We start from the raw sequence: 15,948 nt of genomic DNA, 5'->3' as shown, positions 1-15,948 counted from the left end.
TGCATGTGTTTATTCCTAATTGTATTTCAGGCCCCCCAAACCATGAAGAGATCCAGAACCATGAACTGAAGTAAACTTTGTAACATACGTTGTATGTAACTCTGGCTGTAGTATTTGCTGCAATGACAAAAAGTAAAATTACACTCTTTTTATTGGTTTCTCACCTGCTGTTCTCCACGCTATACAGAGAAAATGCCTGCAGCAAAGGATAGTCTGTTTCCATCCCGAGTAATACTGTATGTCTTTTAAAAAATACGTTCTGTTTTCTAGATTTCCTATGCTATTCATGTACATTTTATTTCAGCAGGCCTTGGTAGTAAACATTGTAGTGATACTCCCCCTGCCATACTTCCCTCCTGTCACTGATACAGTTCACTTCTCTCTTCCCATTGCCAGAGAGAATGAAAATTAAAGAAGGAATAGCACTTCATCATTAGAAATACTTGGGAAGGTTAAGCATCTCTCAGCATTTCTAAGTAGAATTCGTCTATGACATTAAAACTTGCTGGATAGATCTTCTGTCTCAAAAGGTATGGCCTGTCCAAACCCACAGGGAAAGATAAACAGGGATTTTTTTTCTCTGGGCTACGACCTACTACATTGTCCACGTGAAGCAGCACCATTTCCTCACCATTTGCCACAAACGGCTGACCCCCAGGGTGGTTTTTTTTTTTTGCTTAATGCTTTATGCTTCAGTCTGTTGATCTAAGTTCAGTCTCTCCCTCTCTTCAAGAATAGGATGTTGGTGCTTTAAAGAGGTTCACCCTTGATTGCTTTGTTGAAAAAAAAAAAAAATATAAAAATCCTTCTAGTAAGTAGTTGTAACGAGTGTCTGAAGTTAGACCCTCTGAAGCATATCATCTCCGTGTAAAACGGCGCAGGTAGCGTTGGCCGTGACCACAAAATATTACTTGTGTGACCAGTATAAATAGCTCCCTCCAAAACAAGCTGGCGCCAAACCTTTCATTACGTGGTGAGAACAAACTACTTGGAAAAGGAGTCAAATAGAGGATGGGAATTAAAACCTGCCCTGCCGAGGGGAAGGTGAGCTTTCATTTGGTGTTGGGGGGGGGGAGTAGTGGGGGAAGAATCCATTAAAAAGCAACTGGAAGAAATGGATGGGTTGTCAAGTGGTGTTTTTTTTTTTTTTTTTTTCCTTGACAGGTCAGTGATCCAGGAATGGGGAAGGTTTAAATAGCAAAACAAACAGCTTTCCTCACCCCTCCTGGCACTGCGTGATGTTGGGAGAGTTCCAGGGCCAGTGTTTGAACAAACAGTAATAATAGGTACCTACATACGAAATATAATGAATATTACATTTTGGGACAATTGGACAATGTCTAAAAAAATGCAATGCCATCAGCAATTTGGAATATTTAGGATTCGGTAGAGGAAACATCTAACAGAATTCTAAATTATGTGCTCGTTATAAAAGCAAGACCCTCTGAAAGGCTCAGTAATAAGGGCTGGTATAATTAACCCGTGTCTGTGAGTTACTGTGCCGCAGAGAATAAGCGCGCTCGGAGGAGCTCCATAGGTGTATTTCGGAGAAAGCAACGGACTGATTGACGGCCTGGAAGTCAGCATGAAAAACTGGCACGGCCCTGATATTTTGCACGTCAATCATCTTCCCGTGTGTGCCGTGCCATCCAAGAGGCATAGGTAACCGGGGACAGAGGGAAACCTTCAGAAAGTGAAGGAATTCGGTCAACAGCGAGTTGTCTTCCCGAGTTTGAAGAGAGACTGAAAAACTTGAGAGTTCCCCTTAAAGAAGGCACCCTTTGAAGCCGTTCTGCCTCTCCTCTGTACTGCTCTCAGTTTGCACAGCTTTCCTGCTCCTTTCTTCTCGTCTTATTTTTAAAACACTAATGTCAGTTTTGTTCTTTTACCCAAGCCTTCACTAGGCACAAATGCTACAAAAGAAAATAGAGAGGATGCGGGGCCTGTGCTTTGCCGCCTTACGGGCGGGAGCTGCCCACGCCAGGAAAGATGCCGTACTCTTAAAAGTATAGGAGCAATCCAAGGGCTTTTGTTTTTTTTAATGAAATGGTCCTCTTACTGCACGCGGAAGGGTAAAATTGCGAGGGGTGGTGGAACCCCCACCCGTGCTGTGCCCGTGGAGAGGTTGGAGCTGTTGGAGTGACGGGTGGCAGGCGGGACACCGAGCGGTGCCACCCTGCCCAGGGCGGGAGGACAAGTAGGAGCACGGTGCTGCGTGGGACCTGCATTCAGCGGATCAAATCGGTTACTCGCAGGGAACTGTGCACGGTCTGAGACGAAGTGTTTTGTTTTGCTGTGTCTCTTCTAATAACTTTTTTTTTTTTCCCCCAAGGAAATGAAAATGAATGCACATTTCTGACCTAGGTCACAACTGAGCGTTTAAACCTTTAGTGTAGGAAAATAACTTCCCATTTCCAGATAAAGAGACAATTTAAATACAAAGGGTTAAGTGTAAAACTTCTTGGGAGTCCAGGTTACTCAAGAAAGGTATTTTAGGTAGACCCTACCAAATCAGGTGCGCATTCTGCTGTGGAAATTCAACAACGTGGATTTGGAAAAGTAATTTGAGAAACAAGAAAAAGCATACAGGTGCCGCACAGCCGCCTTCTGCTCAGGAGCGGGGAATTGCTCAGGATAAGAAGGAATGGGACGAACAATTCCTGGTGTGCAGCGCTGATGGCTATTCCTGCCTCTGAGCTGCCACTGCCGGGAATTCTAGCTGCGGGCTCATTACAGAAAGGCTTCGGGGATGGGAACACCCCAACCGAACCCCTGCAGCTGGAACGTGAGTGCAGCGAATGGGTGAATGTCTGAATTGGGTTTAGACACAGAACAAAAGAGATTCACACAATTTTCTGGTGGAAGTGAGCAGTTTGTACCCTCTGTACTAACCTTGCTTGGGGCCAGAGGCTTGTTCTGTTCTACCTTCAGCACTAAGGGCGGGGAGATACGGTTCGGACACTGAGAACCCAAGTGGTCCGAGCAGATAAACCCTTTGTAGAGGTTTCGGTTCACCCAGCAGCTGGTGGCACCCACAGGAGAGGAACGGGTGGGGATGAGGATGCAGGGGAAGCCCGGGGAGAACAAGGGCACTTTGAACAGCGACGGCCAAGCAGCACAGAACTGGCAGCGTCAGGACCCAGAGAAGCACAGCCTGAGCTAAAGAATAACTCGTGTGGTTTGGGCTTTCCTCCTTTTCCCCACCGGGCACTATCGCATCTCACCAGTGCCGCCCTTTAACAGGCACTTGGTTGCAGGGCCCGTGGTAGAGTTCTGTTGAGGTAAGAGACACCTTAGATCTCCCCCATCCCTCTCCCAGGAGAGCACATTCTCACCCCACAGAATAGATCATGTGGCCAAGGTCTCCTCTAGCTTCTGTTTCGGGGATTGCATGGCGGATATTCACACGGCAGGGGAACCCCCTCTCCCTCTCCATGGAGTCAGATAAAGGCGGAGTTTAGTAGAAATCATCTTCCTAATTAAGATCTACCCCAAAGATAGCCTGGCCTTTGACTAAATTGTTCTCCTCCCACTAGAGCTGCCTTACAGAAGTGACACCTCTGCTTCTCCCTGTGCTGGCGCAGCCGGACGTGTGACGGAGAGGGACATCGGAGGAGTCCTGGGGCGGGGGAAAAGAATTACCAACAGTCTGATTTTGTTTGGTTGGAATAAATTTATTTCATCTGTCTGTAAACAAGGTGTTTTTAATAGTTATGGCATTTTTTGAAATGCATATTAAATCAGATGAGTTAGACTGTATCCCAGATGTAACAAAGTGCAGGGAAAGAAATGGACAAATCAGCAACAAGAATTTGTTTAAATCTGTACATTATCCACAAGGCCCAACAATAGAAGCAAATACTAGAATGTCCCTAAAGTAGTGCCATTCGAAAGAAACCCTCGTAGTCAGTTAAAATCCATCTCACAATAGCAACAGTTCATTTTTTTTTTTTTTTTTTAAACAATAGTATGGCACAGAATTACATACTAAAAAATTCATCACAAGACAGCCAAGTCAGTTATTCCAACCAATACCATCTCCCATTTATTCTTTTGTATACAGAGTTCTGCAGTTCTCTCTAAATGGACATACAGGTTAGTACCGTGCCTGAACTGAGAGTTTGGTTACAGACATTTCAGATGACTCGTGCACGAGGCAGTTCACTCCATGATTTCTGCAGCAAGGGTGTGACAGGCCAAATGAAGATTTTTTTTTTTTTTTAAATTTGAAATGGCGTTAATTTTGACAGTTTAGCTTTCAAACTACCGACCTTCATCCAAACAGTGGCTTCAGAGCAGCAAAACTCTTTACCAGTAAGTGATCTGGCAGAAAGACCGGAGTCAGTCAGAGCTCCCAGTGTAGCTGAAGGTGGCAGTTTTCCACAATGACATTGCAGTTTCATATTAAAAAAAAAAAAAAAAACAAAAAACCAAACCAAAACAAAAAGAAAACCCCACGACCCCCAAGCTGCAAATTAAAATTGGTCCTATGAAAAACTGAAACCAGACACACTCCAGATGGTTATGTTGGGATAGCTAATGTCCATAATGGCAGCCTTTTTACAATTCAACTACAGAACAGGAGCTGGCATTAAAAAAAAAAAAAAAAAAAAAAAAAAAAAAGTGCCTGAGCTATTGCAATGATGGAATGTCTCTGGGGATTCGTTCGGGATGATGGTTTTAAGGTCATGGGAGGAAGTGCATCTGTACCCTTTCATAGTTTTGTGATTGCACTTGTTGAGCAGTACGAGCTTCAGACATCGTGAAGAAAAAAAATAAAAGACTTCAGCCTACAGTGAAGTGCAATGACAAAACTAACGTTAACATTAATAGCTTTTGAGTGGCAAATTGGTTAAAACAAACCAGGCACTATAAAAATGGGTGTAAGCAAACAAACGTGGATCTTTAAAAAAAAAAAAAGAGGGAACAGAAGTAAAGATATGCATGCACTTTTTTTCCTCCCAACCATGCTCTATGAAAGGAAGACTAGTGAGCTGTGTAATTGCTCAAAGTGCTGAAGAGGCATTGATCAAATTAGATTGTACAATCGGCACCTTGTTTAGTATTTAAGTTGTTTTAGTTGTCAATATCACACTAATCGCTAAGACAAAGCAAAGCCTACACTTGGCATATTCCCCTCCCAAGAGTTTTTCAAGGTATCATGCATATCATCTTTGTGGTGCAGTAATGGTGCCAGATATGGGACTTGGTTACATACAGTGGTTAACATATAAATGAACAAAGGGTAACTGGAATTATGACATTAGGGAATGGGTAAATAAAAAACACAAACTACCATCTACAGTCTGGTAGCACTGAACACAACTGGGTGGTGGTGAAGACAGTTGCTAGGTGGATGGGGAGAGGCTGCTCAGACGTCAGACCTCCTCAGGTATAAAGCCAGTTCATATGCTTTCTTGTTGAGTGTCCCTCCATGGACACCTTCCTTTCCCATGACTATAACCAATGCTGGAGTACACAAGGAAACAAAACAGAAATGAACAGAATTAAAGAAAAAAAAAAAAAAATAACACCTTTCCCCACCAACAAAGGGATACAAAGGAGACACAGGTTCATACCCCATCACCCTGCATTGCTAATAAAGTTTCCAGAATGTAAGGTTTAAAGCTCACCGCCAGGAAAGTTTAATAGCAATCTTCCCCTAATACTTAACAGTCTGCCTAGCAACTAGAACCCAGAGTCTCTCAAGTATTTTGCCATTGAGTATGCCTTCTTATTCAATCCGCCTCCATGGACCCCTTCTTTGCCCATTACAAAGACCAAGACTGAAAGAGAAAAGAAACAAAGTTTTAAAAAGAGTGTGTTAGACAAGGAAGTAATGCAAGTTTTAGGCAGTGCAATAAACACACTCAAATTCAAGATTTAGTATTTAGGTATTACGCTAGTTTAACAGGAGTTTTGTAAAAATATGGGTATGGACAGGGCTGGGAGAAGGCATGAGTTATCTTCCAGGGTTTTACACAACTATGTAAGTCATAAGAGTTCACTGCTAAGAAAAATGCCACCAGCTATCTCAAAAATGCATCAGTGTGCCTGACCACCATCAGCACCATCCGTCACCACCCAGCCAGGAAACCCCTGGCTGCATCTTAAATAAACAAGGGGGGGGAAAGAAGCGTTGTCAGGATCAAAAGTAGCAGTATATACAGAAGAACTGGGACTCCAAAGAGCAAAAGAGAGAATATTCTTGTACTCTTATCTGTCGTGGTCGCTACTGGTGTAAGAACCAGAGTAACTGCCTCGATACTAACAAAACAACCCATGTGGTCAGACTTGGGCTAAGACTTCTCAGGCAACAATACAACTGTAAAACGTGCTTTTTGCATAAGACAAAACGCAGGGAAGATTTTAATGCTGACCCTCTCTCTATTCCCACAGTTCTGGTGGAGCGTCCCAACTGTCTCGCGAATGAGACCATCCTAAGGCTCCTCAACCCCTGAACACCACTTGCGAGTTGCCAGCAGAGGTCACCAGCAGGTACACAGACACAATAAGCGCCGTGGTTCCGCAAGCACAGTAATTGTTTCCCAAGCCAGGAATACTGCGATTGGAAATACTGCAGTCAGCCTACCTACAGGTGACTGTACATCTCCATAGCAATTTGCTCACAAAAAGCCCAAGACAGACAGTTCTCGTTGGCATTTCACACTTAGCAGCAGAGTCAGAACTCTGCTTGTTTCACTTCGGCGCTGCAAACACTCTTCCTGTGTCACTGCCACCCGGCTTTAGCGTACGGACAAATTTTGCTCTGCTTTTGGTTTTGTACTTATAAGCAGAAGTCCATCGCTCACCAATCTGTTCCACAGCTGGCCAAAAAACGCTAGGCCAAAAAAATATTCACAATATTTTGAACACGAGGCATACTACACACAGCCACTGTTTTAAGGCTTGATTTTAAATCCAAACCTAGTACCTTCCCCGTAAGAGGTTTTACTAGAAATTAAACGAGGAGCACAAGGAGGTGGTGTACTAGCATAAAGCGACTTCCTCAGTGATACCAAACTGGACGGGCTTTTTCGCCTGAAGACAGACTTCAGAGAGCTCAATAGGAAGTGCCAGAAGAGTTAGCGTAGAACTTGTTAAAAGGCAAGTAGGAGCAGCTCATACAAGGAATGCACATCTCTGCAGAATAAACTTTCCATTGAGAAGTTTACAATGAAAAAGCTAATTTTGCTACCAATCACTGATAGATCCCTGCGGCGTCCTGCTGTAAGCTTTAGATACCAAGTTATCGTACACTTGGCCAGCTTACATCAAAGCATAGTCTGCTCTTTGCTGCTTGTCAGAGATGTGTTTAACCATTTCACAGCCTAGTGCCCAGCTGCAATCACAGTGGGGAACAGGGACAACTGTGAGTCCTAGGCAGAAATCTAGTTAGTCAGCCACGCCATGGCCACCCACCCCCCTCAAACCACTTCCTGAAATTAGCCATTAAATACAGGACCCTGGTTTCCTTAATAGCTGGAGTCTATGCTTATGGTCACATTCTTAATTCAGTGATCTGGAAGTGAAGAAGATCGTGCTTACCTCGGCCAGCTCTGCCTACAGCAACATTGTACGTCGGCTCACCACCTTGACTCTTTGTCCTGATGTCCATTGTGCAGTCACCATCGACATACAGGCTATCTCTGATCACAGAGCACTTCTTTGCACCAAGGGTCAGACCATTGGTGAAGAAACCCTCTCGGTCTTTTCCTACAATCATATCTATTTCTACTGGCTGTCAAAGAAAAAAGCCCAGAGTTAGCACGGCAGCGTTTTATTACTTAATTTCTCTTCAGAAAGCGCCCTGTCTCGCCTTGAGAGGATCAGTCGGTAAGTTTCCCCTTGCCCCCACCAGGAAGTGCTCCACAACACAGGGCTTTGTTAGCCACGGTTTATATTGCACCGGTTTATCGCAGCTGCCAGCAGCGGGGCCGCCGCGCTCCTCGGCTCCCAGCCCTCCGTGAGGGAAGGCGCCGCATGGCCGAGGCCGGTCAGGCTCAGGGTTCGCCTGCCTCGGCGGCCGAGGGCGCCGGCTCGGAAACGGCCGTGCGCGACCGGCCCGGCCGGGGACACCGGCTCGGCCTTGCCGGAGCCGCCCCCGCCCGCCGCGGCCCAGCCGGGCTCTGCGGCAGCCGGCCCCCTCCGCACCGCGCCCGCCCGCGCTGCCGGCAGCGCCGCAGTGGCGGCGGCGGCGGGCCCGGCCCCGTGGCGGCGGGCGGGCGCGGGGCCGCGCCGCCACCCCCCGCCGCCGGAGGGGGAGCGGCAGGGCTCGGGCGGGAGCGCGGCCCGCTGAGGCGATGGGGGGGGGGCAAGGGGGGGGCGACGGGCCCGGCCGCCTCAAAGTGCAGCGTCACGGCGGGCCCGGCCGCCACAATCACGGCCCGGCGCTGCGCGGCCGCCGCCCGCCCGCCCGCCGCGGGCCCTGCCCGGTCCCCGCTCTGCCCCAGGAGCGGGAGCGGGCCCTGCCGCGCCCGGGGCGGGGCGCGGCGCCGGCCGGCCGGCCGGGGCAGGCCGCGCCGCAGCGCGCCGCCCGCCCCGCACGGCCCTGATGTGAGGGCGGCGCGGGGCCCGCACCGGCGGGCGGCGGGGGCGAAGGACGGGCAGGGGCGGGGGGGGGGGTGGGGGTGGAAGGAAGGACGGAGGGAGGAATCAATGGCAGTGCGCCATCTTGGCGGTGAAAAACATGGAGCCAGCGGCGAGGTGGGCATTCACGAACGCCTCCTACGCCGCGCACGTAAGCCTCGCCGCAGCGCCGGGCCCGGGCGGCCCTACGCAAGCCCCGCCGGCCCCCGCGCGGCGGCACCGGCGGCCCCACGGGCGGGCCCCGCCGCATCGGGCCGCGCCGCCGCCCCCGCCGGCGGGAAGAGCCCCCCCCGCCCCGTTTCCCCCCCGATCCCGCAGACAAAAAGGCGGCGCGGCCGGCCTTCCCCCGCTCCTCCCCACCGCCGCCCCGCAAGGTGCCCCCGTCCCCCGGGCGCCACCGCCTCGCCCCGCCGCGCTCCCGCGGGGCCGGGCCGCCGCCGCAGGCGGGCTCGCCCTTCCCCGCTCCCGCCCCGCCGCCGCCCTCACCGTGATGCTCTGGAAGATGCCGCCGGCCGTGGCTGCCCAGACGTACTTGGCGTCGCAGTAGCCCACAATGGCGGCCTCCTGGCAGCAGCCATCGCACATCAGGTTGTCCACGTAGCTCTGCCAGCCGGCCATCTTCGCGCGGGCGGCGGTGGGGGCGAGCGGGGCGGGCGGCGGGGCGCGGGCCGGGCGGCGGGCGGCGGGGCTGGGCGCGGCGGTCCCGTCCCTCTCCTCTCTGGCTCTCCTCTCCCTGCCCGACGGCGGAGCGGAACGGAGCCGAGCGCTGCAGCGAGCGGCGCGGCGCGGCCCAGCCCAGCCCTCCGCGCTGCCGGCGCCGAGGGGCGGAGGGGAGGAGGGGCGCGGCCCGGCGCCGCCCCCCGCGCCGCCGCCGGAGGGGGGGGGGGGGGGAACGGAGCGGAGCGGCGGGGAACGGCGCCGTCCGCCGGGCGGAGGAGTGCGGGGCGAGCGGCGGCAGGTTCCGGTGCCGGTGCCCGGGAGAGGGGAGCAGGGCGCTCCCCGAGCGGGCTCGGAGCCCCGGCGCCGCCGCCCGCCCCGGATCCCTCGGCTCTGCCGGGCGGGGTGAGTACCGGCCGCCGGGCCGCCTTCCCCACGCCGGTCCCCGGGGCGGGGAGGTTCGGTCGCGGCTCGTGGGGCCGGGGAGCCGCGCTCGCTGTTCCCCGCTGGCGAAGCGCGGGCGCTGCCCGGGCCGGTCCCTGCCGTTCCTCGGGGCTGATGGAGCGGGCGATGGTGGGAGCCGCTGGAGCGGAGCCGACACCGGGAACCCGCGGGGCTCGGCGCCCCCAGCCTCTCCCGGGGGAGGCCGCGTCGTCTCGGCGGGCTGCGGTTGTGTTTTATTTCTATCCGTTCCATGTCTAATTTGGCGTAACCGGGCAGCTGCGGGGCTGGAAGCGCTACCGGTGGCGGCCGGCCGTGCTCCGCGCCCCGCTCCTCCTGAACCGAGCCCGTGTCCCCCCCAGCGCAGGAAGAGAATTTCTCGTCTTGTACTCAGCTGGTGGGCTCCCCTCCTCGCACACCAGCATCTGCTGTGGTTTATTTCAGCGTGGTTGTGTAAGTGGTGACTTCCAGGTTTTCTTCTTCCAGGTTCCACCAAGTTTCAGTTGAAATGGTTTAGTTTCCGTGTTCCTTTCTATAAGACGTCCAGGTCTGATACTGGTGTCTTGCTGCATTGATACTGGCCCTGGGCAGGATGACTGCTCGGAAGGCTGTCCTACTACAAGTTGCAGGAATGGACGCCTGCAACTCAAAAAAGGGCATGTTTTAGGTCTTGCTTTAACATTGATATTTGTGGGAGGGAGGGGGATCACCTTCCATTTGAGCAGGGAGGTTTTGCCTCACTGGGTGTCTGTTGTGATCCTCTGGGAAATGGAGGCAGGGGGGATGGGAGGTGGCTGTGCCATGTAATTAACTTTGAAGCTTTCATTCAAGAAGTTAGATCTTCTACCTGGGTACGCCAAGGCGCAGGATACAGTAACTGAATATGCCTTTTCCTGAGGTCATATCCCCCAGAAAGAATGTTCACCAGGTGTTTATAACGAATATCCCCACAGCATACGTCAAGGTGTTCTTAGTCCTTTCAAAGCCTAGTTCAATTTTCACGAGATTGAGTGTTGCTTCGGTACTAATAGAGATTGCTTAGATTACTAGATACTTAAAAAAGACCTTGTTTGCCTCCTCTAGCTTAATTCCCTAAGTATTTTCTCTATTTTATTTTTGCAGTGCCTTTCCCCCTCTGAATTTGGACAGCACTAGAGCTTTGCTTTATCCTTTTCCAGCCATCCATGTACACCAAAAACGTCCTCGTGTCATTGTGTCTACCAATGAGTTACAGGCCTTAAATTTGCTCTCAGCTTTTTAAATAGCTGAAGTTTTTTTTGGTGAAGTTTGGATTGCCTTCATCATCCTCTCTCCCCAGATTCCTTCCATGAGAAGGAGAAAAAGTTCTCATCTGTCTGAAGTTGCTGTTGAGGGCCGCTTTTCTTTTTCAATGCTCTTCCGTAGGAGGTCCCAGTTTAACACTGTTACTTGCACAGAATGGAATGCATCCATCTTAAATGAACAAGAGGCTGATGGGTTAATTAATTTTAGAGTTCAACCAAAACGCCTTTGGTTTTTGTATATAAGTGGTTTGGATTTGTTGTTGGTTTTGCAAACTGCAATAAGGATTCCAGATTGTTTCACTTTACTAAGTGGATTTAATAAATAGAGAGGCAGACAACTTGTCACCCTGAACCCAGGGACAGGCCTTGGGAAATTTGGAGCTGCCTGTTTGCTAGCATCGTTATCCTCTGATTAATGAGAGGTGGACTTCACATGGACGGCAGGCTGCTTGCTACAAGCGTGGAGGTATCTCACCCAAGGGCCTGTGAGTTTCCAGGGCTTTAGCCAAAGGCTGCGGCTTCTCTTGCCTGGAGGTGTCTCACCTTCCTGCATGCAGCCTTCCACGCGTTTGTCGATCCCTTCTGCCCAAGGACCAAGCGTGCGTTTCCGAGCCCTCATGACCTTATGTCCAGTCCTGTTTGGTCACCTCCCTTGGTGAACCAAACGTTTCACCCGGATGTGAAAGAATGCGGCGTGGGTCTGGTAATATTGCCACCGCTTTGTGGGGAATATCACAATTTTTTAATCGCTGCATAAACCCAGTGATCTGTAGTGTGAGTGCTACTTCAACGAGCGGGTTGTGTTAGCGATACAGGGACTGCAGTTTTCTGCTTTTAATGGTTTAAATCAGAAATAACTGCATGGAAGTCTGGTATCTCCTGAACATAAATGGATGGACAAGAGTAGAGGATTTGCCACCTGCTTGGTAGCTTTGTTTTAAGTCGTGTTATTTGTGAAGTAACTCTAGTAATACATTTCGAAAGTGAAGTCTAAATTGGGTTACAGTTATTTAATGTTATGAAACTACCAGGTAGCTTGTATAATTTGCAGATTCAGCAGTCACCAGTGCTTTTTCTAAAAATCATAACCCTTCAATTCTGTTTTCACCATTAGGTGCCTCATTTGATCATGTTCTATGCCATACATTCATTATCACGCTACTTGTATAGACACTACTGCAACAGCGCCTTTGAGACTGTTTGATTTAAGAAAATGAGGATGTGCTCTGTACGTTAAAGACTGTAAGAGAGAGGAGTTCCAGTTCTATGTTTTATTACGAGTCTTAATTGGAATCTGAGACATTTGTTAAAGATTTATATGTGAACAAAAATATTGTTGTTGAAATTGATAGATGTGGTAGGTCATGTTAACATCAATACCTGATGAAATGATGCTGTCTGAACATAAGCTATATATGCATCATAAATAGTTGTTAAATTGTGATTTCTCGTATTTTAGTCTCTTTCTACGTTCTGCCCGGTAGTTCTTCTTTCTGGAAGGTATTTGCACACTACAGCCACAGTTTGGGGTTTTTTTATGCAGCTTGTAACAATTATTAGTGTTTTTGCTTTGGTTCAGAACTTTGTCTAAAGTTCATGTTGGATCGCATCTAAGAAAAAGAATCATTTGAAGAATTTTAAAGTACCGACTGCGCTTAGGCAGAGCGTACTATTTATAACTTTGTGAGAAACCTCGACTGCTTTTATATTAGTAACATAATATTGAAATTGGCCAGAAACTTGAAGGAGGGCCTATATTTTGTTAGTAATATAACTTGCTGTTTTCTGTCAGGCTTTGTAACTACCAGAGCTGCTGCTCTGCTCAAAGTTGGTAGGACAGCCAAAGGTGAGGTTTCTTACGGTGTCCCAGATTCTTCCTGTTTTTCACCAAATTGGCCCCTTTGGAGATAACTTTAACCAGCACTTAGGTGTAGACAGGAAGGGCAAGTGACCATCAGCAGAATGCAGCCTGACTTCTTTGTGAACATTAAGCTTTACGGAGCCGGAGCTCACTCGATGCGTCATTCGTCTCCAGCTCAAGCCAGTTTGCGGTGCGGCGCTGGTGGCTTCCTCCCCAGACCAGATTGGGTTTCCCGTGGCAGTCTCTCTCTTCACCACAAGTGCTTTCGGAAGTGCAGAGGGTAAAACCGATTTAGAAGTGTTGCAAGTTCGCAGATTGACTTCTGCTGATTAAAAGCCAAGAAGCGAGGAGCAGTCTGTCTTGTAACCTCGGGGTGGTGACTAGAAAACGGGCTTTGCAGGGTCCTTCCACAGCTGCTTGAGTGACTCGGCTGAAAAACGAGGAAGCTGCCAAAGGCTGGGATGAGTGCTAGGTAGAAATAAACGGTTAAAATGACATATTAACGAGCTGAAAACTTGAAACTAGCTTTAAAAAAATACAATGATACAAAATCATTAGACTAAGACCCCCATGCAGTTTTATTGCATGGCGACACCTGGGCAGGCAAAGGTCCTCTCCAGTGCTGGCATAGCCATGGCTGTGCTACAGAGAGCCCTGTACAACAGCACCCGGAACCACCCAGAAAGTTCTGAAGAAAAAAATGCTTTCCTGATGTATTTTGCGTGGTTTGGAAAGGTGGTTTAACTCCATGTGCAGGTGAGAGTTTCATCTCCATAGAGGAGGCTTGCCTGGTACGGTTTTACCAGTTTAGATAGCTCTGCAAAACCTTTGTCTTTCTGAGGATTAATTAGGTAAGTGGTTAATAAATCCTTTATTTAATCATCGAATTCAAACATAACAAACCTAAAATGTAACTTTTAAAATCAGATGCAATCTTAGGGGTATTGCTATGTCAGAGGATAAGGGTATGAGATTGCTTCCATTCAAGTGGCTTCCAGAAATGCTTTAAATCTGAGGAAGGACAATTCTTTGAGGATCTGATTTATAGACTGGCCAAAGCACTAAAAAAGATGTCTGAAATCATGGAACTTTGCTTAGCTTCTGGGTTTTTAAGGTAAGTTCTTTATCTCACTGGTGACCAACAAAAAATAAACCTTAATCCTAGAAATTGAAGTATACTATGTGTAAATTCTTACTTGGACAGGTAGTCTCCAGTTCATAACGGTGTCTGGTGAGAATCCTGGTATGAGATGTGTAGAATTAGGCCTGTGTGACCCGGGTTTCTGCATATTCAGGTTTATGAAAGAGTCAGGCTCCTCAGCGTACATAGATCCTGCAATATTTTGTGTTGCTTTCAGAACTCAAAGTGGTAGCCCTCTATTAACTTTTCAGTTATGAACGAAGGGTATGTACTGGGAAACTCAGTCGGTTTGTAGGTAGCTTGACACAGCGGAGGGAAGGTGGTAGCATCTTCAATCCAAGCTCTTTTATTTATTTTATTTTATTCAAGCTCAGTGGTGAGTCTTACATGCCTTTATTAACTGAGTATTTCTGTGAGTGACAGGTTGTATAGAAGTTAATCTGAAAAGTGAAAATTAAGCAATGCAGTAAGAGTGTTGGAGAAGCACAAAGTTAGAGGTAGAGAAAGCGGAAAGGTGGAAAATGGACAAGAGCAAGTGTGGGCTCATTTTTTCATGGATATTTGGGCGGTGTGGTTAAACAAGAACAGCTCACAGTCGTAGTACTGCCTGAAGTCTGTGCCTCCGATCCCTGTGCAAACTTCACTGACCGCACTGAGAAATGATGTTAGATGAAAAAGAACAACATTTAACTATTCCTGGGCTTCATCTGGTGTTTTTTTTCTGTTCAAGTTGACTGGTATGTAATTTTCCTTCCTTAATAGCTGATCAGCATTTTTGCGCTGTGCTAGCACACATTAATAAGACTCGCCCAAACTTTTCCTAATGTTGTATTGCCTTGAGGGTGCGTTGAACTCTCTCCTGCTGAACGTGCCCACCAGGTCAGCAGCTCCTTCCCGGCCTGTCACGTAGCGTCCCACTCTGTCTCCCGTTCTTGGCCACCGATGGTGCTTGTCTTCTGCCTGTTGAACTGTCAGGCCTTTGTGTTTTTCTAGCTCCCAGTTTCTTTATGGGATTGTTTTTCCACCACTTTCTGCTGCTTACTGAGTCTGCCACATGATTTAGCCAGGGAACTCTGAACTTTCATTTGGTATGTTACTTCCTTCATTGAGCTTTCTTTCAGTGACAATATCTGTAAATATGTCTATCTGGGTGATATTTCCTTCTCTGATCACAAATAATTTTGCTGTTGATGCTTGTTATTTGTTAAAAGTCCAAAGGATTGTTGGATCACAGATATATAAATTTATCTGTCATATATAATTTCTACCCAAAACTTTCACCATCTGCAAAAGCATTTAATAATAACTCTGAAGTATAAAAAGCCATATTTTCCCAGTGAAATTATACAGTTGCAACCTTACAATATTCTGTAAAATGACAAATATATATTATTTTCTGAAAGAAGCAGAAATGGCTAAACATTTTTTCTTTTTTTTTTTAAATTTTTTGCAAAACTCAATTCTTGCTGTGAGTAGCCGTCAAACTGCCTGCTGTCAGCTCAGCGAAGAAGAGTCAGTATATGTATATTTAATAATTAGAATATTTTTGTGTTAGTTTTTGATAATTGGAGTGCTACTTAGTTTCAGCAGCCAGAGAATTATTATAGCCATAGCTGTAATGCTTTTCTCTCAATTATATCCAGTCAAATAAATATCACATTTTTGAGAAACAAAGTGTATGGGAATTATTCTGCTCAAATTTGTCTACATAATCACAAAAGAAGATCAAAGAAAAGTTTTAAAATGCATGAATGAGGTGCTTAGAAAAAGTCTACTCAGTCTGAAAGTCTAATACTGCTGAACTCTCGAGCAGCCACTCTGGTATGGATGAAAAGAAACATTAAGGATCTAAAAATGGGAGGAACAGGGAAAAGTAGAATTGAGTAAAGTAGAAAACAGCCAAAAAATAGCGTGGTTTCATTTAGAAAACTTTCTCTTCTTTTGAAATGCTCAACCGAAGGAAACAAATAATACTG

The 15,948-nt window shown here is 47.9% G+C and overlaps 1 protein-coding gene across 2 annotated transcripts; it reads right to left on the bottom strand.

The window, feature by feature from the left end:
• Positions 1–3,657: 3,657 nt before the first annotated feature.
• On the bottom strand, positions 3,658–9,409 carry PFN2 (profilin 2). Of its 2 annotated transcripts, none has more exons than XM_074153476.1 (3): positions 9,076–9,409; positions 7,549–7,741; positions 3,658–5,786 (listed from the first exon to the last, which is right to left on the bottom strand). In XM_074153476.1, the coding sequence occupies exons 1-3, from the start codon at positions 9,205–9,207 to the stop codon at positions 5,689–5,691; spliced, it is 423 nt and encodes a 140-aa protein (XP_074009577.1). In that variant the 5' UTR covers positions 9,208–9,409; the 3' UTR covers positions 3,658–5,688. The 2 variants fall into 2 exon arrangements, with proteins under 2 accessions (XP_074009577.1, XP_074009578.1); XM_074153477.1 differs by having other exon boundaries at positions 3,668–5,469; positions 9,076–9,207.
• Between the last annotated feature and the right edge of the window lie 6,539 nt (positions 9,410–15,948).

This window comes from Numenius arquata, chromosome 9 (assembly GCF_964106895.1).
Source record: "Numenius arquata chromosome 9, bNumArq3.hap1.1, whole genome shotgun sequence".
NCBI classification, from domain to species: Eukaryota; Metazoa; Chordata; class Aves; order Charadriiformes; family Scolopacidae; genus Numenius; species Numenius arquata.
This window is presented reverse-complemented; position numbering and strand designations above follow the sequence as displayed.

What these genes read in the sequence shown, in the direction of transcription:
- PFN2 (XM_074153476.1), bottom strand. Translation starts at nt 9,207, where the DNA reads ATGGCCGGCTGGCAGAGCTACGTGGACAACCTGATGTGCGATGGCTGC. An exon ending in GCATCTTCCAGAGCATCACG is followed by an intron (nt 7,742 to 9,075) that starts GTGAGGGCGGCG and finishes TTTCTTTGACAG; the next exon opens with CCAGTAGAAATAGATATGAT. An exon ending in TGTAGGCAGAGCTGGCCGAG is followed by an intron (nt 5,787 to 7,548) that starts GTAAGCACGATC and finishes TTTCTCTTTCAG; the next exon opens with TCTTGGTCTTTGTAATGGGC.